The following is a 26,512-nucleotide window of genomic DNA, read 5'->3' on the forward strand; positions in this document are numbered from 1 at the left end:
TTTCTGATTAAAAATGCCCCCTTCAACTAACCTAAACATATTCATGACTATAATAAAATTTAAAACCACTACTGGGTAGTTATGATGTAGTATGATTAAAATATGATTTAGTCTTCGAGGTGCAGTTAAAAATATGAACCCAAGTAGAATCCATAGATCCTTGAGAATTGTTGAAATATGCAATGCTTACAAAAAAGCACTTGTGACAAAAGCATTAAAATCCAGAATCCACCCAGAGCCTGCAGCTGTTGCACGCATCTGTAATCTCAACACTTTTACAGACGTCCCTTGAGGAGGCTGGGACGGGAGGAACCCAAAAGTTTGCCAGCCATCTACCCTGGGATCCAAGTGGGAAACAAAAGGAAACTTCTTCTCAAACAATGGGAAGGGGGGGCATTGACACTTGAGGCTGTCATCTGACTTTCACACCCACGCTGGGACATGGTATATGTGCCTACACTCACACACAAATATCCATGCATGTACGTATGTGCACACAAAGTTTTTTTTTTTAATAATAAGATTTGTAAGTCAAACTTTGTAGGGTTAAGGGGCCACTGACATTTTGAATTTGTAACTTTATCAACGGCAGCAAGTCCCCACAATGCTACCAAGCCCAAACACATAAACTAGAAACAGAAGAGACTGAGAGTTATCTTATTTTTAACTTTATTTTTATTGTTGACACTATTACAATATAGAACAACTACAACCATATTAACAAACCAAAAGCCTGTGCACAGAAACAAGACAAAGAAAATATATTGAGATGTTAACACAGTCTTTGGGTGATGAAAATATGGGTGAGTTTCTCTTCTACAGTTCCACATCTTCGAGGCTACTAGGATGGACACATACTGCATATATAATGGAAATATAAGCAATAAGGGCAGCCTACTTGAACACTATGTTAAAGACCCCTCAAAGAAACTGAGAAAACACACTTCACTGTAATCCTGTCACAGTCAACCCCCGCTATTCCGCACTTCTCCACTTTTCTTCCGTCTGTTGACACTATGTACTTTTCGGTGGACACCCTAATAATCACACACGTGGTGCACAGATCCAGGTGTTACCAGGAACTTGTTGGAAAAACAGATGGTTTTTTTTCTCCTTCACTAGTTTTCCCAGTTTTCTTTGAGTATGTCTTATACTTGTGATGCAGAATACATACATAAAGTTTGTTACCCAGACACCAAAGATTATTCAAGAAATTTGGAACAAAGTATTTACCCATGAACCACCCCCCAACACTATTTTTAATTGTTTCCCATGTTTCTTTTTGTTTTATACGTTACGCAAATCTATTTAACACTGTTTTAATCACAAGTTTGTGCGATGACACAAGGTGGAGGACACAGGTGAAGATCTTAACAGTTGTTGGATGTGGGGAATGGGGACAGATTTTTCTGTTCAATTTTACTGTATTTTCCAATTTTTCACCGGGTACATAGTATGCTTATAATGGTGGCATTACATACTAAGCCTTATTATCAGGAGACTATTACAGGGAGCATACAGATCAAGGTATTTTACCGTAATTACACAGGAGTACTAGAACAACTATCTTGAATACACATTTTGACACAGTTAGAATATATAAACCTGTGCACAGCAACAAGAAAAACAAGATATTAAGGAGTATATCTATCTTTGGATGGTGGGGACATGGATTATCTTTCCTCCACTTTTCTGTTATTTCCCATGTTTCATTAATTAACTCCAATTATGTTCATGATGGAAATGTGATCCTTAACTTTTGAGTAACACTACCATAAAGAACATTCTAGAAATTTAAGAAAATAATGCTCGACTATAAGCCTACAACAACACAATAGCTTTTGACTATAAGCGTACATTTTAAAACAGTTATAATTGTAGTATAAATATAATTTTTGTGTCCTGCCTTCTCCACCTCCTATCCTGTGAATATCCACTACCCAACTCTTCCTGATTATCGCTTTTAAACAACTGCATCAGAATCCAGGGCACTTCGACATAATTCTTCTCCTACAGTCTGGCATTCCAGTTGTTCCTAATCTTCTACTCACTCAGTTATGGTTAGAGTGGACACTCAGACTTCTTGACGAGTTGCTTTCTAAAAAGGAGCTAGTGGGGTAACACTGTCAATGATAACGAATCCCCAGACTTCCCCAGATGGTATCAATGCTGACTTCCATTTCAAGGGTGCTCCCCCAACGTACCATTGCCTCCGTTTCCCTGGATGTCCGTTCCTACGTGGGGTCTCTCTATGCAGCTGGTCTTCACCCATGCCATGCCACCAAGAAGGCCTTTCTTCCAACGACCCAGGACACTTCTTTCAACTCCTTCTCACCACCTGCCCTTCAGCCCCTGCTGAGGGTGCTTTCTCTAGTCTGTCTTGTCACCTTCCTAGATCTGCTGTCATCCCGGGACTCCCCTCTTTGGCTCGCTGCGTTCTTGCCCATCGCTCATCAACCTCCAAGGACGTTGCCATTCCTTGAGGCGGTGGCACGCTCCCCGTGAGCCCCAGTCCTACAGATCTAGAGGCCTAAAAGAGTCAGACCCCTTTCCTCAGCAGGCACCTCACTTCTCTCTCTCTCTCTCTCAGATGATCTGTACACGGCTTTCGATCTTTCAGCTACAGATCCACTTCATTATTTTTTTTTAATTTTTTAAAACTTTTTAAATTTTTTTTTCCCCAGCCAACAGAAGGCCAAAAAATTGTCTTTATATAGCCATTATGCGAGGGGAGGGGAAGTAAAGGAGCGCAGGCAATCCATAGAAGGACGCAGGAAATCTCAAGCTGGGAAGTCAGTTTGTGATCAAGAGGACAACTGCTGACATCCGGACAGACACACGGGACACCGAATGGAAAGCTCAGCAATACTGAGGAGGGCTCAATGAGAAAGAACAATGGTAACAAAAAGAAATTAAGGCTGCCGGGGAACCTGAGTCCATGTTAAGCTAGGATTAACTATAAAGAAAGCTTGTGTGTGTGTGTGTGTGTGTGTGTGTGTGTGTGTGTGTTTGCTTTTTTAAAATGCAAGTCTGACTTAGGGTTGACAGACACAGCGAGGACAGGGGGTTAAGTGTGGGGACACAGAGATCTAAGGATACGGGCTCCTGGGCACCCCGGGAGCACACTGACTTGTGGCAAGCACATACAACAGCACGCAGGTGACTCAAGGACGAGGACGAGGACGACACTGCCACTTGTCACTTTAAGGCAGGAAGCGCACAGCAGAGCTAATGAAAGGTTGCCGGCCTGCTTCCTTATCTACACTGTAAGAGCCTCTCGTGTGGTTCCCAACCTTCATTAGGCACTGCTGTGATCTAGCGATGGTTGTCACCCACTCTTTAAAGGCAAAGACATTAAGATTTACAGGGCAAAGCTTCAGGTATCACGAATTCACTATCAAACACACGATGAATTGGTTAGAAAACAGGAACCCAAACCTTAAAGAACACCTCAAATGTGTAACATGGGGTGGGTTTTTTTTGTTGTTGTTTTTCTGTTTTTTGTTTCTTTTTTTGCATGAAAACCACTGTAAGGTATATAAAATGTGGTGATGGGTTGGGCCGCAGAGACAAACCCACATACTGGAAAGGGTTACACAGTCAGTCTCAAGGGGGTTGGGAGCACACCAAGTGGCTGCGTGTGGGAGCTAAAATGTCTGTTTTCACGCAGCCAGGACTTAACGACACGCGGCGTCTCACACTCACACCTTCACAGGACTATCTAAGAGGTAGGGGAGAAAACGGTCCATTACTGGGGAGGATACTAATGGGGTTCAAACGGTGCACAGTAAAGCTTCCGCAGGATGGACAACACTTATGAATATATGCTAAATTGTTGCTCTCTTCCTCCTCAGGGAAAAAAAAATTCAGAGCACCGGGCTAGGTAGCTCTGTCGAGTAAACTGTAAATTCTATAGCACACTAAATCCAAATATATATGTATCATGGGTTCACTGTGGTTTGCTCATCTATGTACACGGCAGGAGTCATTATGTATAGGGTATGAGAGGAGTGTCATTTACAGTCGATTGGGGCAACCTCTGTGGTCCCGAATAGTCAGTCACTGGGTTTTCCCTCAATCTAGTTACTCAGATGAAGAGTGAAATGTGGGCTCTAGCTTTCCCGAGTGTTCGGAAGGGAAGAGCCAAGACCAAAAAGAGTCTGCATCCAATCTCTTTTTGGTTTCAGTCTGCGTGATTCGATGAGAAGTCCGGCATGGGTATAGCAAGGCGGGTTTCTATTAACATTATGGGTTGGTGTAGGCTCTCTCTGTGATTTGTTAAGGGTCTGGTTCTGGGAGGAAGGTTTGGTTTTGTTATTGTTGTTGTTTTTCCCTCGGCCTGGATTCTCAGCCAGTGTGAGAATTCTGGTGCCTGGCGAGGGAGAGGCGGTCGTGGAAGACCTGCCCGCACACGTCGCATTTGAAGTACTTCTCATCGGCCTGCTCGGCGCCACCGGCGCTGGTGCTGGCGCGTTCAATGTAGCCGGAGCACTCCCCGGGAGCGTTGGCTGGCTCGAAGATGATCACGCTGGCGTGGCTTTTGAGATGCTCGCCAAAGGCTGCGCTGGTAGCGAAGGTTTCCGTGCACTCGTGGCAGTTGTAGAACGGTTCTTCGACCTCGATCTCTTGATCTTCTCCTTCTTCTTCTGGGTCTCCGACGTCTGCTCCGTCGGGCTCATCCGCATCTCCCTCGGGCTCTTCAACCTCTTCCTCGGGCTCGTCGACTCGCTCTTCTGGGTCTTCGATCCCGGCTCCGTCCGGTTCATCGGCATCGCCGTTGGGCTGCTCCGCCTCTCCGTTGGGCTGCTCGGCTTCTCCGTCCGGCTCCGCCGCTTCTCCGTCTGGCCCTTCGGCCTCTCCGTTGGGCTCCGCGGCCTCCACCTCGGGCTCCGCGGCCTCCACCTCGGGCTCCGCGGCCTCCACCTCGGGCTCCGCGGCCTCGGCATTGGACCCCTGGACCCTCAGGACCTCTTGTGGAATGAGGACGTTGGCTTCGACCTCTCGGGCGGTGGCGGCGACTATGTCCGATGCGCCGTCCCGCTCGGGGTGAAACACCATCCGCTCGGCCACGACGGTGTCGTCTAGGAAGGAATGGCCGCAGTCTTTGCACTCGTACAGGGGCATGCGCTTCCTGAGCGGCTCGGTGAGGAAGGAGGCATGGGTGTAGGAGGGCCCGTACTCGTAGGGCTCGTCCTTGTGGACTTTGGTGTGGTGGTCTCCCAGCTGCTTGGCGGTGAAGAAGCACTCGCCGCAAATGGTGCACTCGAACAGCTTCTCCTCCGTCTCGCTTCCCTGGTACTCGGTGAGGGCCAGGCCCTGCATGAAAATCTCCTCCGCCAGCTCACCGTGCTCCATGGCCTCGTCGTCGCGGTGGTGTCGCATGTGCTCGTTGAGGGCAGAACTGTGAATGAAGCCTTGCCCGCACTGACGGCAGCGGATGGCGGAGCCAGCCACGGCGGGGTTCACCTCGGCGGCCCGGTTCCTCCGGGGCCTCGCGGGCATGACGGCCACCAGGCCGTCGTCGGGGGCCTTGGCAGAGCCCAGCTGGTCCTGCTCGTGGACTCGCTGGTGCTCGAAGAGCAGCGAGCTGTGGATGAAAGACTCCCCGCACTTGGGACACTCGTACAGCTTCTCTCCCGAGTACTTCTTCTCGAATTCGCTCACCGAGCGGACGTGCACCTCCGAGTGTGCGTACTCGCGGCTGTCAACCAGAGACTTTCGGCTGTGCACATCCTGGTGGCTGGTGAGGTCGGCCAGGTCGGCGAAGCCCAGGCCGCAGTCCTGGCATTCGTAGATGGTGTCGCTCGCGTCATCCTTCTGGCGCTCCTCAGGGCTTGAGGCCTGCATTGGGATGTCGTCGACTTTGGCCTGGCCCTGGGGCTCGTCGCCCTGGGTCTCTTCGCTGCGCATCTCCTGATCCACGGGCTCCTTGTCCTGGGGCTCGTCGCCGTGAGGCTCCTGGCCGTGGGGCTTGTCGCCCTGGGTCTCTTCGCTGCGCATGTCCTGGTCGAGGGGCTCCTTGTCCTGGGGCTCGTCGCCGTGAGGCTCCTGGCCGTGGGGCTGCTTACCCTGGGGCTCTCTGTCGTGAATCTTCTGAGTTTCTTTAGCATGGGGTTCCTCGGCATAATGCTTCTGCTGGGCGTAGATCTTCTGAACACTGAGGCTGTTGTTGCTGGTAGCAGAGCGCTGTCCAAACGCTCTGAATTTGCGCACTTGCTCCTGAACGAAACGCTCCTGGGCGTAGCTGGTCTGAGGGTCGGCCGGGGCCAGGCTGCGGATGACAGATCGCTCAAAAAGTCGGCTTCCGGAGGGCCTCTCTCTGTCATGGATCTTCTGGTGCTCGATGAGCTCAGACCTGCGGGCAAAGGCCTCCCCACATTCCTGACACTCAAAGATCTTGGGTCTGCGGCGGATGGCTTGCAGGTCACCGAAGGGTCCCAGGGAGTGGATCACAGAGGTCGCGTTGCTCCTGGACTCGATGTACTTCTTTTTGGCACGGGCTTTCTGGTGTTCGCGAACACTGGAGCTGGGAACTGAAAACGTGACGTCTTGGTTGGAGTCACGGGACTCTCCAGAAAGACTTGGGGGCTCAGCCCGGGGGACACTCGGGAGGATGGGGTCCTTGCTGTTGCCGTTGCTTCCTTTGTAAGTGTCGTCTCCGGTAGGAATCTTCCGGCGCTTGTTGTTAAGATCTGAGATGAAAATGGAGGACTCTGCGCCCTCGTTGCACTCAACCTGGTCATTGACTCTGTGACGTTTCAGAGGTCGTGGAGCAGGCATGCTGTGGATGACGGATGCCTTGAATTCCTTTCCTTCATAGGCGTTCCCTCCAGAGAGGACTCTGGGGTGGCTGAAGGTACCTGGGGTCTGGGTGCTAGACTCTACCAGCGGTCTGGGTTTGGTGAATACCCCGCGAATCCTGCGCATCTCTGCAGGGCCCAAGCTGTGAATGACGGATCTCTGGAAAGGCCTCCCCTGGCCGCCGTGTTCCATGCTGGGGAGTTTGGGCTTGTCGTTAGGGTTGGAGCTGATGGTGAACGGCTTGTCTTCGTCTTTGTTCCCAGGCGGTCTCGTTATAGTGTGACTCTTCTGAGATTCGGTAAAGGGCTTCTCAAATGCCCTGCCTTCAAAGAAATTCTTTCGAGAACGATTCTTCTGGTGGTCACCGGGGCCTGCGCTCTCCATCAGGGCCTCTCTGGAGTTGTTGAAGTCGAACAGCTTCTCCCGGTAAGTTTTCTGGCGCCTTTTGAGGGCCTGGCTGGGGACGAAGGTCTCCTCGCACACCCTGTTCTTATTGTCGAATGGGTTTGCTCTGGTGTGGATCTTCTGATGCTCCTTCAGGGACGACAGATGAAGGAAGCTTTCTCCACACACCTTACACTCGTAGATCTTCTCCTTCCGGCACATTTTCCGAAACTCGCCGAAGTTGGGGCAGGTCAGAAAGGGTTCTCTGGGGTCGCGCTCCAGTTCGCGCTCTCGCTCGCGCTCCCGTTCCCGCTGCTCCCGGGCCCGTGCACGCATGCGCTCGCGTTCACGCTCACGCTCGTCATCTCCCGGGTTGCCTCTGCCGTGGGTTTTCTGGTGCTCGATCAGGGCGGAGCTGTGCAGGAAGGTCTCCTTGCACACCTTGCACTCATAGAACTTGTCTTTGCCGTACATCTTCTGCAGCTCGCTGAAGGTCGGGCTCGGCATGATGGCGTCCTCGTCCTCCTGGTCCTTGCACTCGGCAAGGTACTCCCTAGCGTGGCCCTGGCGGTGCTCTGCCAGGGCAGCGCTCCTGCTGAAGGTCTCCCCACACTCCTTGCACTCGAAGCGTTTCCCTCCACCCTGGCCTCTCTGCACTTCATTGACAGCTACACTGTGGATGAAGGACTCTCCGTACTCATAGAGGTTCTCCCTGGTGTGCATGATCTGGTGCTCGACAAACTCGGAGATGACACTGAACGACCTGCCGCACTCATCGCACACGTACGGGTCCGCCCCCAGATCGATGGGCTGGGCATCCGTGCTGGGGGCGCAGTTGGGGCTGCCCATGCTCATAGCCTGCCTCATCTCGCTCCCACACTCGAAAGGCTTCTTCCGCACGCAGCTCCTAGGCTCGTGGCCTGAACCCTTCTCATCAGAATCAAAGTGGTAACGCCTCTTCCTCTCCTGAGCTCGGTTTCTGAGCAGCTCTGTGTTGACCCTGAACCCCCCCCTGAACGAGCTCCCCTCAGAAACTCTCTCCTGGATCACCGACTCCCTTTTGGTTGAGGAACTGTCCTTCCAGTTGTCGCTGGGCCTGGGGAAGCGCGGAGGAGGACGCTCGTTCAGCTCCCTGGCTCGTGCGGATTTGGAGCTACGGGACACATCCTTGATGAATTTTTCCATTATCACTCCGTGAGAAGACTCATCCTCGCAGATGCCGCGTCGGTGCGCTGGCTTTTTGGCTTCAGGCATGGGTTTCAGACCTGGAAAGAAACCCCCATATGGAATTCTTCCCTTGTCCCTAAGCTCAGGACAGTATGTGTCTGTGGTGTTTGAGAATGTGGAGTGTGGGGTCGGCTTGTCACTCACCTCGGCTGGTGCTTGGGTAGGCGCTTCTCTTGGGTCTCGAAGAGTGGCCCTGTGTCATGTGAGAGTGTCGGTCATCTTCGGCGAGCTGTACTCCTGGTTACAAGAACAAAATGGTGGCTCAAACTTATGTCGAAGACTCAGACTCATTGCCATGAATGGAACCTTTCCCCCAACCACCCACAGTAAATATCCAATATCTCATATCCAAATCTTTGAATGTCTTTCATTTTTCTTTGTGTTCATTTTCTAATCTGTTGTAATCTACATTTTGACTACCTTAAGTGTGTTTGCATCTACAAAGTCTGACAAACACCCCCGATGTGCATGAATTCAATACATTCTTGTAGTCTCCATTTTCTAATCTGTTGTAATCTACATTTTGACTACCTTAAAAGTGTTTGCATCTACAAAGTCTGACAAACACCTCCGATGTGCATGAATTCAGTACATTCTTGTAGTCTCCACCTTTTGCCCACTTTTTTGAGAGCCTCGGTTCTTTCTTAGAGGGTCTCACTTTGTAGGTAGCCAAGGCTGGCCTCAATTGGTGATGCTCAGATTCATCAGAGGGTGCTGTGACTTCAGGCATGGGCCACTCTCTTCCTTCCTCTACTTTCTCTAGCTACTCACTAACTCCATAGAACCCTCGGGTTTTCACAGCAACTGCCCACTGCCAGTTTAGGCTACACGGCTTCTGAAGGAGTCCACCTGGGGCCTGGAGTCATACATAAACATGGCCCCAGTCTATATAATATATTTTCCAATCAGAGCTAGATGGATTTCTTTAATACTCAAATCTCACTTCTCCACAGATGGGCAAGTTTACCAAAGACTTCCTGTTATCCTCAAGATCTAAATATACTGGGCATGGACTCAAATGACTTGAAACGAGAGAGGTGACAAGGGCTCCAGTGATGGGTTTGAAAGCGGCCAAAGGAAGTGGGTGCTTACCCAGTGAGAGCAGCTTCCTGTAGTTCTCTAGGTTGTCCTGAATTGGATTCTGAGGCTTCTTGTCCTCTTTGCGGTCCACAACATTCTGGTATGACTCAGCATCCTAGAACATCAAACACAGGCCTCTCAATGGAATCTGTCCCCATGGATGTTCAAAAAGAGAATAATGTTGGCGACATGGGAGCTACGTATATGAAGTTATATAGGAAGTGCTCACGGTATTTGGGGTTCTGAGCGATCCAAGGCAAGTGTACTAGGGGCCTACGTCGTACCTACCTTGTGCTACACTCTGAGGCAGATCCCAAAGACGCATGACACATATTCCTTGCCCTCATGCAGCTTATAATTTGGTTGGAGAGAAAAGACTCATGAAACGATTAGAGAACAATAAACAGTAAATTGGGATACAGATAATAAATGCTACATGGGTTCATTGGAGGGACGGTTCAGGGCGGGCCTGAATCGTGAGCAGAGGTTTTGCAGAGGGCCTCCGGTGGAGCCAGAAGTGGTAGGTGAGAGTACAGTATGTAAGGGGGACAGCCCATGCAGGCTAAAGAATCAGCATGCGTGGTGTACTCATGGGAACACAAAGAAAACGTGTTCTAGCGGACATCTGGTCAGACAGTGTGGTTCTGAGTACCCTTCCTGTCTCTCTACTGCACAGCATAGCTACAGTGTAGAGTTTCCAGTGTGTGTGGTTTCCAAGTAACTCAATGCATTCCAAGCTCCCGACTTAGAGCTACCTTTTCTCTTAATAGACATTTCTCTCAAAAAGAAATACCAAACTCCCTGTAATAGTCAGGAGTCTTCTCTGTGGGATTCTAAAGGACCTTTGCTTGTTGCCAGAAGGCTGTACTAGAGTTTCACTGTCTTGGTGAGCTGCAATGCTGGGGGCCATGGCACCGAGGCCTGAAGGGGATCCTGGAGGATGGAGAGGGTGCTGTGGGAGTCTATAGGCTTTGGAGCTGGAGAGAACTGTAGGGTCAAAAGCAGACTGCACCATTGGTGAGCCGTGCGACCTTAGATACGGAAGTCTTTCAGAGCCTCAGGTTCTTCACTGTAAAATGGCGTGAACTTGCAGTGTTGCAACATTGTGGGCCAAAGTTCCACAATGGGGCTGTTGTTTAAATATCACGAGAATTATGCAAAGAAAATGCAAATGGTTTGATGTTAAATTTATTACTGTTCTGTGACTAGAAAGAGGCTGGGATTTTAATAGAAACGTGGGGGAATACAGCAAAAAGAAAAAAATATCAGGTATCATAGTTTAAGAAACTTCATCTATGCAACTGCCCGTGTCCCATCATTAAGAAGCAAACAACAAAAATTAGGGTGGAGGAGAGTAAGCAGAGTTTCAGAAATGAAAGTATTTCTAGGCTAGGGCTGAAAAGGAACACAGAAACCACACTACAGAGATTTGAGGCAGCACTGCAAACTTCCCAAAACTACCACCCAGAAAGCTACATGAATTCTTTTTTGTCGAGTGTCCCTCCTCTTTCCACATGGCAAGTAATGTGGAGGCAAGTCTCTGTGACACCCAGGTTTGGGGGGGGGACACAGGTGAACCTGTGATGACGCAGGAGAGCAGAGCCCACAGTGTGGAGGCTGCCAGAGAGCACAGCAGTCAAGAGGATGGGAGCATGAGGGACAAAAGGGTCACCGTCCGTCCCTGGGGTACCCAGAGCGCAAGCGCAATGGCGGATGCACGCGCTTTAATATTTACCCATCCGCCTCATTTGCATAAAGTCTGAGCTACACTGCTTCAGTCAAACAAGACGGTGCTTTTGTGTGAAGACAGGTTCATGTAAATGGCCTTAAAGCAGTTACTAGCTTTCTGTCTGCCATCAACTGTGATACTTAAATATTGATGCGCTGCAGACAAGATGGTGGGAAGACGGGGCATAGTCCCAGTTTTCACCGCATGAGCTACTCCTATGAGCTATTGAGGGATTCACACGTGATCGAAAAGACAGTAAGACAGCTTTCTGTTTTGTACACCCTCAACGTGTGACTTAGGCCACCTCGTGTCCCCCGCTTCTACTCTGAGTCAGTGGGAATTGGCCGCATCTAGACTCCTGCATTCTGCAGGCGCGGCCCTTGGTCAGCAACTCTTCACACATGGCCGTGGAAAGGAATGTACGCCGAAAAACTAGACAAAGCTCAACTATCAGGCACCAGCAGCCCAGCCCCGTGGGCCCCAGCCATGCCCTGGCTCCTCTCTGCTTTGCCAGATGCCTGGCTTGCACTTAATTCTAATCACAGAGCCTTTGCCTGTACTCTCCGTAAAGATTGGGATGCTGTCTAACCTTGAGCCTCGCCCATTCCTCTCAGCCCCTCAGAGGTCAAGTGTTGCTGCCCTGAAGGCATTTTCCTTTGATCCAAGTCAACATTTTTGTGAACATCACCACTGGCAACAGCATCTCAGAGCAGAGATCCTTGTCTGTCCTGACCACCGGGGGCTTGGATGCTTAATTGCCAAGGAAATGAAGACTCTGCCTCTGGCTCCTGCCTCCCTTCTGAGGCCTACTGATGCCAAGGCTCTCTCCTCTTCTCCAGCTCAAATCCCTTGTCCTGGCTAACTTTACCAACTACCCTACCACTTCCTGCCCCTTACCCACTGATGGCTGTGACTGCTAACACAGTGTGTCTACCAAGCGCCAGACAACAGAACGGGGACTCACGACCCACACCAGAGTGTGTGACTCTCACTGACTCCTCCTAATGGAGCTGGGAGACAATCACCGCATCCATTTTTACTGATGAGGAATCTGAGGTTCAGCTTATTAGTGAGGCAGCTCAATCCCACACGGCAGGTGGCAGAGCCAGCCTTTGCACCCCATTCTCGTCAGCTCCAGAGCCTTCGTTCTCCCTTCCCAGTCCGCATTCTAAACTCACAACTTATAATGCTCCTGACTTGGGGGGAGGGCACTAAGAAGTTTGGAACCCTTCTGCTGCTTGCCCTATCAGTTGAAAGACAGGCAGCAGTGACCTTGGCCACTGGTCACCTGTTGGGATGATCCCTGCCTCCTCTTTAAGGGTGACTGAGGGCTCTCAGCCACGAGTGGGTATCTAGGGGTAGATGAAGACATCCTCAGGGAAAAGACGGGTATCTTTGGTATGAAATGAAGATAGGTTTTTTTTTTCTGGAAAGAGAGGAAACCTGAGCATACCTGGGAACGAGACTCATAGTCCATGGAGCGTCTGTCATCATCTCTGTCCAGTTCAAAATGGGGTCTTGACATCACAGGAAGGGAAAGATCCCGATGAGGCAGCCCTAGAAGGAGGAGAGACATCAGGGGGTGCAAGACCTGGTCCAACACAGCAGGGCTCAGGTATCCCTGCCAACCTCAGAACCTGCCTGGGATGTGAGTGTGTTCAAAAAGGGTGTATGTTTTCTGTGCTTCCCGTGGAAGGGCTCTGCAACACCCCAGCACCCCTGCCTCATCCTTCCTTCCTAATCTTAGAGTCAGACTCACGCCACACCTGTATGGGTCCAGGCATCCGAGACCACAGATAAAGCCTAGAGGGTCACCATAGGGTACCCCCAACTGTTGGCAAATGTGGTGGGCTTGAAAATCATTTCCTGAGCACACTTTTCGGATGCCCTGCTGATAAGTGCAGTATCTTTCAAGTCCAGGAGGAACAAGAGAGAGTCTGTGGTGGCATGAATACCGATAGCACATTGACATGGTGTTTATCCGCTCTATTCTAATTCGGCAGTTTCTCCCCATTTTTGCATGAAGCCATGGCAGGCAGTGCTGTCGTAATGAAAACCTGTTTGCTTTCCAGGTCACCTCTCTGTCTGTGGTACTCATATATTTTGTTCATTTTTTGTAGCAATACAGTGTGTGTGTATGTGTGTAAACATCTAGTTTTCTTTAAAAATACATCTGCTTAGGAAAAAACGGGGAGTAAACTACAGTGGCAAGAAATGGCTCTGCTGAGGGAAAGTTCAGAAATGAGAGCTTCAAACTAAACACTTTAGTACCAGGAATACGGCCCAAACTGAGTCCTCGGGCCTCAGGAGGCCCCTGTGCACGCAGCCTGAGCCGCGGGCCCGCAGACAACTTACTGCTTCTGGCGTTTCTGGTATATGGCCAGCGGTCCCGAGGCTCCACTTCTCTGCTCCTGCCCCTGCGCTCCTGGTCACGGTCACCTAGGCGGGCCGGGCATTTGAGTGGTCAGAAGCGCTTTGACATAATCTGTGTTTCCTTCATGTGTGCACACACGCCTCCCTCAAGGAGATGGGCATAACTTGGAAAGTTCTAGACTCACAGACTCAGTCGCTATCCTACAAGCTTTTCCCAAGTGGGGCTTGCTTCACAGCAAGGACTGGAGTTACGTCTGTAAGCTAGCGCCACTTCAGACCTCCCAATTGTTTTTCTCAGCTTCGACGTGGTCAAGTCCCCATCCAGGAAAGGGACTATAGACATTCTATGTCTAGCACAGGCCAGCTGACTTCAAATTGCACCACGTTCTACTGGAAGGAACCCGAGGAAGTGGAACACAGGTCCACTAGGGGTAATTCTGCTAGCACAGCCTTAAGTAGATGCTAAATAGTATGTTATGGTTTAAAACACAGCTGCATGCCATCCCATTGTAGGTCTCTATTTTGATATAAAAATGCCTCTATTAATCCGCTCTCCTCAGCTCTGTGAGTGATGCTGAAGCCTCCGGCATCATCTGTGCCTTCACAGAGGCCTTCTCATAATGAGGCGCGTGGTGGGGTGGGGTACTCACTGCTCAGAGAATGGGGTGGGCGAGGTGGTGGGGTGGGGCACTCACTGCTCAGAGAATGGGGTGGGCGAGGTGGTGGGGTCTCTCTCCCACTTCGGCTCATGTCGTCGTCACTGGTCATGTCACTGTTGGTATCGTCTGAGAAGACACCAGACAGTAACTCAATGCTTTTGCGTCGCTGGCCTATGTTCTCACTTACAGCTACCTCTCCCCAGCAGTTTCAGTGACCAGAACTTTCCTCTTCATGTCTGCCCCTTCTGTGGCCTCTGTGTACACCCGCTACCTACAGGCTAGGTGGGGAACATGACTGGGACCATCTCTACTTAACACAAAAGCAGCCGACAGGCTGGAAGGTTCTCTACCTCAGGATGGCCCACTTTTCTTCTGCTGGCTCAGTGGTGGTTCTTAGCTGAGGACAGTTGGCTTTCCAGGAGTCATTTGGCCATATATGGAGACATTAGGAGGCCAAATCTAGTGAGTGACCCTATTTCCTTACCCCTCAAGAGAGAATGTCCAGACCAGAACAGTCATGGCAGTAACTAAGACACAATCCTAGTAAATGCTGTGTAAGCTGACTAACGTTGACCTCTGCAGTGCCTCACCTTCCTGGTGGTACATCTTGTAATTCTCCAGTGGAGTGGTGAGATTTTCACAGTTGTCTATTTGGCTCGTACCCGAGGGCTTGAGCTTTTCAGGGATGGTCGGCTGATCTCCTCTTGCTGTGAGGGTCTGCCTGTAACCAATTGAGGAGGAATTTTCAGAGCCCGGGCAGGGTTTTGTGAGGCCCAGTAAATTCTACACACAGTTAGTGCCAATGCCTCTTCTGAAAGAACTCAGATCCCAGGGGTCTCCTCCTAGGATGGCATCCGCCTCTTTTAGTCACGCCACTCCCTAGCTCGCACGGAATGCCTCAGGTTCGGTGGTAGACATGTGATTTGGAGCTAGCATTACTCAGATTAAAAGGTCTTATTTGGAGGAACGAACACACGAGTCAGCCGAGAACACGCGGCAGTCTGTGATAGCACGAACACACCTGGACCCTGGAAGGAGCCATGTGCACGTAGCAGGAGTCGAAGGCTGGACATCAACATCGGAATAAGAACTGCCCCAGAACTACATCTGAGGAGCTCTCAGGCTAACTGGCTATGTGACAGTGGGCAGTTCACCAAGTGCCTTGAACTCTGTCATCTGTGAGATGGCAGTGGCACTTACAGTCCTTCATAGCTTGTCTTCAATAAGCTAAGATCCCTAGGAAGTTTAACTTGCCAATGGAAAGCATAGGGGACGTTCTCAAGACCCCCAGCCATGACTAAGACTGGATGTCAGCTCTTCTTTGGCCAAAGTGTCAAGGGGGATAACATCAGAGGTGGACCTGACCCTACCACTTCTGCCCTTAATGCAGTTGTTACAGCACAATATGCAAAGAAATGGATGGCCATACAGAAATGCTAATGGTGCTCAAGTATGAGCACTGTGGTTACAAATGATTACATTTTCTCCTTGCTACTATCTCTAGGCCTCGGAGGCTCTACCACATCACCGCTGACTGTGTGTGCTGTTTCAGCTTAAAGGCAGTAAGCCCAGTCTCCCATGTGGACCAGTACATTTCAGGTGCCAAGTAGGTGCAGTGGCTGGGAGCTCCCGACTAGACAGTGATGGACAGCTCCAATACTTCTATCAGCTCCTCCACAGTTATACATCGTTCTAAGGGGTATCAGTTCCAAAACTTGGCCCTCTGGGGGCCGACATTCTGTGATTATTCTTGCTGTTCCTCGACTGCCAGCCATCTTTTCTTTTTGGGAGTCTGACTGGCCTGGAATTCACCACATAGACGGATACACCTATCTTCACCTTACCCATACTGGGATTACAGATATCAACATCACAGCTTTTTCCTTTATTTTTCTGTGTGAGACAGGGTCTGGAACTCAGTAAGTGGACCAGTTAACCTGAATTCATAGATATATGCCTGCCTTCCAAAGTGCTGAGACTAAGGGTATGTGTCACCATGCCCAGCTTCACACCGGAATTTCATTTTTTTCTGAGACAGGGTTTCTCTGTGTAACAGCCCTGGCTTTCCAGCAACTCACTTTGTAGACCGGGCTGACCTCGAACTCAGAGAGATTTGCCTGCCTCTGCCTCATGAATGCTGGGATTAAAGATGAACACTGTTACCCTGTCTGAATTTATTTTTTAATATGGATTCTGGGGATCACTCTCAGTCCTGATGCCTGCAAGGCCAGCACTTTACTGACCGAGCCACCTCTCCAGCCCATGAGGATAGAAAGATTCATTTGCGAATTTTAAAACAAGGGGAGGGAGGGGCCTAGAAACAAAACAAAAGTGGGATACCATTCCTGTTTGTGTGCTTGCAAAGTAGTGAGCACACTTTGCATGCTGCTTGCAGAACTGCAGAGCTCATCAAAATTAGAAGTGTGTATATTGAGTCCCATCAGCTCCATGCCTATGCTACCCCTGAGAGAGTCAAGAACAGACAGCAAGAATGGCAGCATTCGAGTGTTGTTGGTGATAGACAAGATGTAGTTTATCTAACAGTGGATTATATGCACCCTTAGGCAACTCTAACACACTGGAGGGCAGAAACACTACAATGCTTAATAGCATCAAACGAAATACCCATGTGTATATCCTAGCACCGGTCCCCAGGGTAGGGGCTCACTAGTCTTTTTTATTGCTGTGTTTTACAGCAAATCTTTCTTGTCCATAAATGCAAAAATATTTAATAAGTCTAGCAAAATCTAAAAAATTAATTATGCATGTCCATGAAAGGCTATCCTACCAATCCAAGGACAGTGCTCTTTATAGATAATGAATTAAAGGGGTGCACTTTTAGATAATAAATTAAAGGGGTGCACTTTACAGATAATGAATTAAAGGGGAGTGAGCCCATATGCACCATTCCATTATTTGCACACAATAAAGATCTACCTCAAATAAATGCAGAGAAACAGATTAGTGTTGGGAAGAAGGCATTTCCTCTACCACAAACGCCTTTCCACACTATCTTGGAGGCCCTTACTAATGCAATGAAAGGAAAAGATGTTAATACTGTCTTGTTTTAAATATAATGCTGTGTGCTATATTGTGCTATTTTCTCCTGAAAAAGATCTTATTGGTAAACATAGCAATGGAAAATCCCATTAATAGCAAAATAAATAAATCCCCATAAATATGCAAGGAAAAGATGTTAATACTGTCTTGTTTTAAATATAATGCTGTGTGCTATATTGTGCTATTTTCTCCTGAAAAAGATCTTATTGGTAAACATAGCAATGGAAAATCCCATTAATAGCAAAATAAATAAATCCCCATAAATATGCTTACAAAGTACCTACAAATGTGGAGAGACATTTAAAAATGTATAGGAAGACATAAAATTTATATCCTAAATAAAGACATGCATAAAGTACATGCTCTCATACTCACATATACTCTGTGTGTGTCTGTCTCTGTGACTCTGTCTCTCTCTCCCACACACACATTCTCTGTGTGTGTATCTATCTCTCTGTTTATTTGTTACTGTGTGTCTCTCTGTCTCTGTGTCTCTGTCTCTGTGTCTCTGTCTCTCACACACACACATTCTCTGTGTGTGTATCTATCTCTCTGTTTATTTGTTACTGTGTGTGTCTCTGTCTCTTTGTGTGTGCCTCTCTGTCTCTGTGACTCTGTCTCTCACACACACATTCTCTGCGTGTGTATCTATCTCTCTGTTTCTGTTACTGTGTGTCTATCTTTGTCTCTTTGTGTGTGTCTCTCTGTCTCTGTCTCTGTTTCTCTCTCTCTCTCACACGCACACACAGACACAGGACTTTCTTGTGAGAAGCTTTGACAATTCAGCTTCTAGAGACTAACTGTACAGAAACAACAGTAGCATTCTGAAAAGGCAGGTGTAGGAAAGGTGGAGACTGTCTGTAACATGATCCTGATGTACAAAAACATGTTCTGTCCCACACAAGGAATATAAAGAAGTCCAGGTATGCACTTATGTGGAAATATACACATATAGGGGCTTAATTCAATTATACAGGAAGAATCTTTAAATCAGGGCAAAAAAGTTGGGTTATTTAATTGTGAATTATTCTTAGGACTAAATAAAAGGTTAATTTCAACAAAAGAGACAAGAGTAGATAGCCATAGCTTTATAGTGTTGGCTCTATTTATTTCCAAGGTTAGACAGCCTTTGACCTTAGCAAGAACCCAGAATTTCCCTAAGAAATTATGCATTTCAATTATACCTCTCTGGAAGGCTGAATCCACTGCAGCCCACTGACAAATATATTGTAACCTAACTAAAATAAGTCAGTGTACCCAGAAGAGAGCATGCCTCCTGAGTTTATCAATAACTGGAAGTGAGAACAAAATCTTTTCAGATGCTGTAACCTAATCAGTGAGTCACAGTGTTGAGGAATGTCACAGCTTTATTTCCTAACTACAAATGTAAAACCCAGCAACACATTCACAAACTCTAAAACTGTAAGCCACACCCACTGATCACATTTACCAGTATCACTAAAACTTTTCATTTTAATTTTATTATTACATGTGTTTCTCTCCTCCTATTACTCTCCACTTTATTTTTTGAGACATTCCTTCATTGACTCTGGCCATTTTGCTTTGGCAAGACTCTCTGGCCACTGACCTTTCCCAGGCCCTCACTGCTGAGGTTACATGTATAGGCGATCGTACTCAGCTTTCATATGGGTGCTAGGGATCTGAACCCACATCCTCTAGTTTGCATACCCAGCATACTGAATACCTGCTGAGCCACTCTGCAAGCCCTACTAAACCTTTGAAAATCTTGCTGAAAATACACTGATTTGTGTGTACATGAAAACAATGAAGTTGACTAGGAAACACTCCTAGACGAGGATTTTGAGTTTGAAATGGCTGGTGAATGGCCTGATCATACATGAAAACTACAACTGTGTGTTTATCTAGATGTATGGAAGGGTATATATAAACTAAGCTGGGAGAAAACATTCCTCATGAAATGGAGGAACCAAAATCACCAAGACATGTTAATAAAAAAGAAAAAGTTCTATTTAGGGTGATATTTTAAATGCCCAATCAGTCTTTGGGTCTGGTTATCTAGGTGTGTGTGTGTTTTAAATTTGCAACTATTTTAATAATAAAGTTTAAAATAGAAACCTATTTTAAAAATTAGAAAGAAATCTAGTTTCTTTTTTTCTTCTACATAGTTTACTCTGCTTAGCAGCCCTCCCACTGCTCTGCTGGGATCCCCAGGACAAGGTCTCCTTCCTCATTGACTCCTGTATCTCCTGAAGTCTGCCTGCCACACCCTGTGGATATTTGTGTTTGCTTTCCCTCTCAATGCATGCTCAAGGGGGCTCCAGGTACTGAACCCTCCCTCCCCCAGAATCCGACTTCATCCTGTTTACAGACCAAGACTGAATTCTGGCCCCATGGAAAACTCATTTCTTTCATTTCTTCATTGTCCCAGCTGGATACTGGCCAAAGGCACCCACAGATACTACTAGCCTGACTCTGCGCTGGTACCGAGGGAAGGTAAAGAGAGAGGGCACGTGATGTGGGCTAGTAAAGAGTCTGCCCTTCCCATGCTGGCCGTCTTTCAGCTTCGCGAGAGTCAATAAACACAGAGGCCTGAAGCAGCCTTTTGTATGGAAAACAAGCTGCATTTACGGCCTGGAATATGTACAACCACAGGTCAGCGGCACTGTCTAGTAGGAAATTGCATTGCCATGTGGTCTGTGTAGCCACACTGATGCCGACCAGTATTATGTAACACTTTATTTCTACCTCACTTTAAAATTACAAGAGGAGAGTGGGCGTGCAATTTAGCATAATGCATAATAGAGTTCATTAGGTATCCTTTGCCTCAAGTGGGGAGTGGGGTGGGATTTTGGCTCACAGAGAAACCACGGGTGAGCATTCTGATAAGCAGGGGCACACATCTCAGGGGATAAGTGTGTCTGGGGCTATGTGTAATAAGAGAGAAATCATGTGACCTTCCAGCCCTTGGTCTCAGGCTCCCAAATTCCCCCTCACAGGAGAGAGAAGCTCCACCCATCCCTCCTACCCCATCTCTACTTACTTACTTTGGGCCCTCATCATGGCGCACCTACATTCAGCCCACTAACTCAGTCTACCTACCTCATGTAAAGGGGGCTGGAATTGAGAACTTTAAAGTCAGGAACCGAGGAGGTTACTCTTGTCATCGCTCAGGGACAGCATGGTGTGCAGTCTCCTCTCTTCTTGTTTGTTCCAGCCTCCTGCCTCTTTCTGCAGACCAGCAGTCTCTACTTCAGTATGGTCATGGAGTCCAGTGCTGTCCCGGTCCCAGGCCTGACCTCGCCTCTCCGTTTAAGTGCCCTAACGCTGACAGGGTCATCGTCCTGTGTCCCTTCACCCCAAGCCTGACTCTTTTTTAAAAGTGCATGCTACAGCCTGACTTCTTCTAGTAGTGGGTCTCAAACTCACATAACCTCAAGGGTCACCTGGGATGCTTATGACAAAGGTAGCTATCTTTATTGTGGGACAACTTAAGAAGTGGGTGGTTTCCTAGGGCATAGGCATTGTAACTTGGTCTCTGGAAACTAGATGGTGGTTTGCCTCTTCTCTAAACTTATGTGTCCTGTCTGGTCCAATTAAGAACAAGAAAGGAGTATAAATGGGACAATGGGTTGGGTTTTTTTTTTGGTAGGGGGAGTAGGAATCTTACATGGGAATGTGAACAAGGAATAATGACCCCTACCCTCTGGTCTAGTGGCTTTCAGGTCATCTCTACAACATCCTGGGCCTCTTCTACCCAATATAAGCTTAGCACTTACCACACTCCAGCCAAATCTCCTTATTGTTGTCCATTCTTGAGGGTTTCCCCAAAGTTCAGAAAGAGAGGAAATAATAGCTAAGTGTTCAAGTTTCATGATCAGCACTAAGACAAGGCTACTTCAAAGACACAAAATGTCTTCTAGACCAGCGTGACATGTTTGACCTTATCTGAATGACCAGCTGATCTTACTGTAGGGGATAGGGGCATGGGAATTTAAATCACAATGCATGGCTAATCCAACCATCGACAGGCAAGGGGTCTTCTCTAATCAGACCTAGCCTGAATGGAGATGGTGGGGAGTGGGGGCTGGTCAGGAGTCTGGTCTTGTGATGGCCATAGTGACTGGCGTCACAGTGACCAGGTGGCTGCACTAGGCTGTCTTAAAGGCCAGTGCCATCAGGGTTCTTCTAAACCTTCTGTTCTGATTCATACTCACCCATCAACCTCCTCATTATGCTTTCATTTCCCATGTAGGTTTGCCTACAGGGAGAGAATTGGCTGATCACACACTTTCTAGTATTTGGGTCCCTGCTACATTCCTCTCCCACCACGGATTTCTGAAGCAGGTTTGAGGGAGCATTTTGTTCTAGTTCCCATGACAGTAGAGTTTTATGTGAAGTCCCTGAGCTTTGTAAACATGTGGGTGTACACACACAAACCCTTCAGAAAAGGAAGATCTCTAGCTCTTTGTAGGCTTGGACACCATACTGGATCCCTGGGGGCTTTCATGTGGGCCAGGAAAACACCAACCCAGCTCCAGGGGCCCGCTCTGCTATGTTAGCCCCTCCCCAGGCAGCGCTCCCCCGAAAGCATAGCCGGCTGTTTTGCTAAGCACATTTCCTTACTTTCCAGGTAATAGGAGTTCTCATTCGGTAGGGATAATACCACTCACTTCTGGAGTGCCAGAGTCTGGCATGATTCTGTCCCAAATAGGCTGAGTATCAACACTTGCGGATGGATTGAACAAATGGACAACCTTTGGATAGTCTCCTCACTTCTCCTCATCATGTCATTCATCATGTCTGGTCTGAATCAGTCAGCAAACTAGTGAAAAAGGGAAGTTCTGTGAGGTCTCCCCTCTTGGCACCACTCCAACATGCCCCCTTCATGTCTTCCAGTGTTGGGACTCCAAGCCAAGCCGTCTCCCCAAACCAAGTGTGGCTAAACCCTGCCCTCTGCACCTTGCAACCAGATGATCCCTACAAAAGTACATGTGATCTTCGTGTCCCTCTTGTGGTTCAAACACCTCAGTGGCTTCCCATTGCATTTCCGGTTAAGCCCAAGTACTTACCATTGACTTTTAAGGCCTGTCATAACGCAGCCCTCAAACTTACCTTCCCTCACCTTTTCCGTCAGTTATCACCTCTTCTCTTGCTCCAGACATCCTGGGTTTCCAGCTCCTCTCTCTGCAACCCTGAGGAACATCTTTGACCCCTCTGATCAGGCTATTCTCCCCGTGAAACATACCATTTATAATCCTCCAGAGTTCAGCTTTAAATGTGGCCTTTCCCAGATTAAGGTCATTTCTCCATGCAAATGTGTACTTTCAAGGGCACAATGCAGACAATCACGTTTTACGAATTTTTTTTAATTCCCCCGTTAATACTCCATGAAAATACTTCCTTTCCTAGTTGAGATGGTATTCCTAGGACATGGCACAAAGTGTATACTAGAGTAGAATTTCTCCTGCTTTTTAAATCACCCAGCAAAAGGCAAACAAGAAACCTGAGTGTCAGGGGGGGAAGACAGGAGACTGGAAAGAAGGGAGTAAGGCTAAGGGTGCAAATTCTAGCAACTTCAGGACCCACACCAGACAGGTATACGTGTTCTGGAGAGTACAAAGGGTGTTCTTATAGTGTGTAGCATATATATTCACCAGGAGAATGTGAAGCAAAGGGAATACTTCAAAGATGGGTGTGGTGCTCTGAGGTGTGAGTATGACTCACCTGGGCCAGCCGCCTAGCTGTTGGAGGACAGTCTTCCTCTTGCCAGTTGTCTCCAAGAAGGATAGAAGATCAAGAAGGTAGAGCTGTGGGGGAAAAAAAGAAAACATGAAGCGCCACATCTATTTTACCATTACAGTGTTCTTCGGGTGGGAACTCACCCCAAGACAGCTTCGCCTTTGCTTTTCCTACGGAGGCAGGCATCAGATGAGTCCAGGACCCCACCCAGAATGAAAGGTCACAGGCAAGCAATTATTCTCAAGACGCATGCCGTGCCCTGGATTTTAACTGCAGCCTTTTCCTATGTCAAGGGCACTGAAGAAACCCCCGAGGTATCTTGGCATCTTCAGGGGGATTCTGGATTGAGGAACCAATCAGAAAACCTAATTGGTTACTAATTAGCTATGTGACATCCCTGCCCTCTACGTGCAAGGAAACACGTTTCGGGTGAAAATTAAGAGGAAACAAATGGTCAAGGAGGGGCTTAAAATTTCTGAGTAAACAGCACTGGGAGAACTCACTCACAGTTTGACAGCCACAGTGTCTCTCTAGTGGCTGCAGTCTGGGCGCTGCCGGTGACCGGCCCCCCCCCATCCCACCCTCCTACCCCCACCCCCCACTCCTATGCCCCACCCAACAACCTCTTCCCTCCCACTGCGTCTAACCCCTCCCTTTCCCCTTCTGATGCCTATGCAGTCACCTGTGGGGACATAAGATGGAGGCTCTGCGACCCCCGCCCTCTGCTGTGCCCAAGATGAAGCCTCTCCCTCGGACCTACAGGTGGCACCTGCGTAGCGAATGTCAGATGCCCCCTTGTGGCCAGCAAAGGTGGCCAGGGACGTGGGTGAGGCTGTGAGGACTACGTCAATCAAGAACAGAGTCCCTCCCCGGAGCCCTCCCCTGGTGTCATTCAAGATGACACCTGCATGGGGGGGGGATCCAGAAGCCCCCCTTGTGGCCCACAAAGATGGAGTCAGGGTGCCCCACCTCCTGGTCCGCCTCCTTGCTGCAAGCCCAGATGTCACTCAAAATGACACCTGCAGAGTGAACATCAGACGCCCCCTTGTGGCCAACAAAGATGGCGCCAGGGTGGGCGGACTTTGGCGGCCCAGTCACTCAGGAGGAGGAAGCCCCTCCCTCAGACCCGCCCCCTGCAGCCAACCCAGCTGTCATTGACTTGGGCTCGGGCGCCATGAGTGCGCCATCACAACTGGTGCCTTCCCTCTGGCCCTCCCCTAGCGGCCAGCTCAAGGTGACAACTAAAGATGGCGCCCGGGTGGGCGGGACGCTGCGGCAGCCTGGACCAGAGCTCCGCCCCTTTGCCCCGCCTCCTGCGGCAAACCCGGCTGTCACTCTGCAAAGATGGCGTCAGGGTGGGCGGGGCTCCGCGGTCACTCCCGCAGGCGGGAGGCCACGCCCCCTCGGGCTGGCAACGCCGCGGGCCCTGCCTCCAGCTGTCACTCAGGGTGATGCCTTCCACAGACAACCTCAGACCGCCTGTCTAGGCCAAGCCGATGACGTCAGCTCGCGCGACCCAATCAATCCCGAGGAGAAGGCTCCTCCCTCGGACCCGCCCCGCCCCCAGCCAGCCCCTGCGCCATTCAAGATGGCGTCGGCACCAGACTCCTCCGCAAGCCGCTAGCAAAGATGGCGCCAGACTGGGCGGAGCTCTGTGTGTGTGTGTGGGGGGGAACCCATGACCAGAGAGTCCCTCCCACTGGCCTGTCATTCAAGACAAGAACTACACACACCCACAAAGCTATGGGCGCCACGTCAATCAAGGAGGAAGCCCCACCCCCAGGCCCCCCCCTTGCAGCAGCTAGCCAGACGGGGCTTGTCATTCAAGACTCCGCCCACCGCGCATCAGCTCCTCCCAGCCACACCTCCCCCGTTTCACCAGCCAGATGGGCGTCAGGGTGGGCGGGGCTCCACCGTGACTCAGGACCAGAAAGCTCCACCCTCTTAGCCCGCCTCTTTGCAGCAAGCCCGTCCAGCTGTCACTCAAGATACACGAAGCCCCGCCCTTGGCCAACAAAATGGCGCCGGGGATGGGCCCTGTCACTCCAGATAGACCGCCCCCTTGCCGCCGGGTGGGCGGGTCGTCCAAGATGGCGCCCCGGACGGTTACGTCACTGCGGCAAGCCTCTGTGGTGGCTGTCAATCACTCACACGGGGCGACAGCCCCTCCCTCACCAGACGATGACGTCTCTCTAACCAAAGCCCAGCCACGGCAGTGCGCCGGCCTGCCGCGAGGTGGCAGCCTTTGCGCGGCAACGCTAGGGACCACCGTACACCGGAGGGTCTAGACCACCGAGCCGGGCAGACAAGACAACAATCGGGGTGCACATCTGCCGCCGGAAGGCAGGGGAGGTGTAGAGCTGGCACCCCAGACTCTCACATCACTTCGGCCTTTTTGATCTCTCTTCCACCCAGCCAAGTAGAGCTGCGCCTGCGCGGCCAATCGGCTACCCATCCAAGATGGCGCCCGGTGGGCTGGGCCTGCGGAGTCCGTCCCTCCCCCCTCCGTCCCCGTCCCCCTTGTCACTCAGCCTTAGCCCCGCCCTTGCCGCAGGGAGCCAATCAGAATAAGCCTGCGCAGCAAACCTCGCTCCACCCTCCAAGATGGCGCCAGCTGGGTGGAGCCCCGAAAAAAGGCTCTCGGCGTCTCAGCCCTGGCCCCGCCCCTACGCTGCTCTGAGCCCCGCCCACGGCCACTGCGGCAAAACAAGACCCGCCCCCCACCCCGAGGACGGGGCAGCGCATAGCGGTGGATGGCTACATTGCAGAGACCCTGCTCGCCAGATACCGCGGCGATGGGGTTAACCGGGTTAACCCGCAGAGCCCCTAGACTCTGCTAAGCAAACGAAAGGGAACCCACAGAAGTCGGTGGCTGCTCTGATGTCCCCCTGGGTGGTCTTGTGTCGGGGACTCGGGCTGTCAGCCGTGCAGACGAGACAGGGAGCCTCTCGGTTTCTGCAGGCGTTTTTTGGGTGGTTCGCCCTGAAAAACCCTATGACCCTAAGATCCCGGGACTCCTAGGGGCTCCGGGTCCTCCATAGATGGAGTATCCCTCAGATTCCAGCCCATCTGACATCCCTACGGCAGCACGGCCGCCCCCACGGGCGAACCACCTTTCCGAAGGCGCAGTTTGCAGCCTTGTCAACTACCTGCGCTGATGTGTGACATGGTTTGCCGCCCCTGGCCCGCAGCCACGCAGCCCCGGACACCGTCTGAACTCTGCAGACGGTGTCCAAGAGGTTGCATGCCACTGGGCAGGCAGGGAGCTGGCTGACTCACCTTCCCGGAGCACTGCACCCCGACCGAGGTCGGCCGTCTAGTGCGCCCACACTGAACCGGGCGCCCAGCGGCGCCACCAGCCCAGAGTGGACATCTCTCCGCTTCTCCTCCAATGCTCGTCCTCCCGCGACTCCTGACTCCCCAGCGTCTGCAGCAAGGGCTGCGGGACACCTCCTTGTCAGGGTCCTCTGCAGAGGCG

General features: G+C 50.0%; 1 protein-coding gene across 13 annotated transcripts; it reads right to left on the bottom strand.

The window, feature by feature from the left end:
- Positions 1-657: 657 nt before the first annotated feature.
- Positions 658-26,475, bottom strand: Peg3 (paternally expressed 3). 13 transcript variants are annotated; one of them, XM_021236272.2, is made up of 11 exons: positions 21,966-22,103; positions 21,510-21,553; positions 21,072-21,106; positions 20,395-20,523; positions 14,844-14,974; positions 14,290-14,379; positions 13,577-13,660; positions 12,675-12,778; positions 9,505-9,607; positions 8,557-8,649; positions 658-8,450 (listed from the first exon to the last, which is right to left on the bottom strand). In XM_021236272.2, exons 4-11 carry the CDS (start codon positions 20,457-20,459, stop codon positions 4,348-4,350), a joined length of 4,773 nt encoding a protein of 1,590 aa, XP_021091931.1. In that variant the 5' UTR covers positions 20,460-20,523; positions 21,072-21,106; positions 21,510-21,553; positions 21,966-22,103; the 3' UTR covers positions 658-4,347.
- Between the last annotated feature and the right edge of the window lie 37 nt (positions 26,476-26,512).

This window comes from Mesocricetus auratus, unplaced genomic scaffold (assembly GCF_017639785.1).
Source record: "Mesocricetus auratus isolate SY011 unplaced genomic scaffold, BCM_Maur_2.0 Super-Scaffold_100037, whole genome shotgun sequence".
NCBI lineage: Eukaryota > Metazoa > Chordata > Mammalia > Rodentia > Cricetidae > Mesocricetus > Mesocricetus auratus.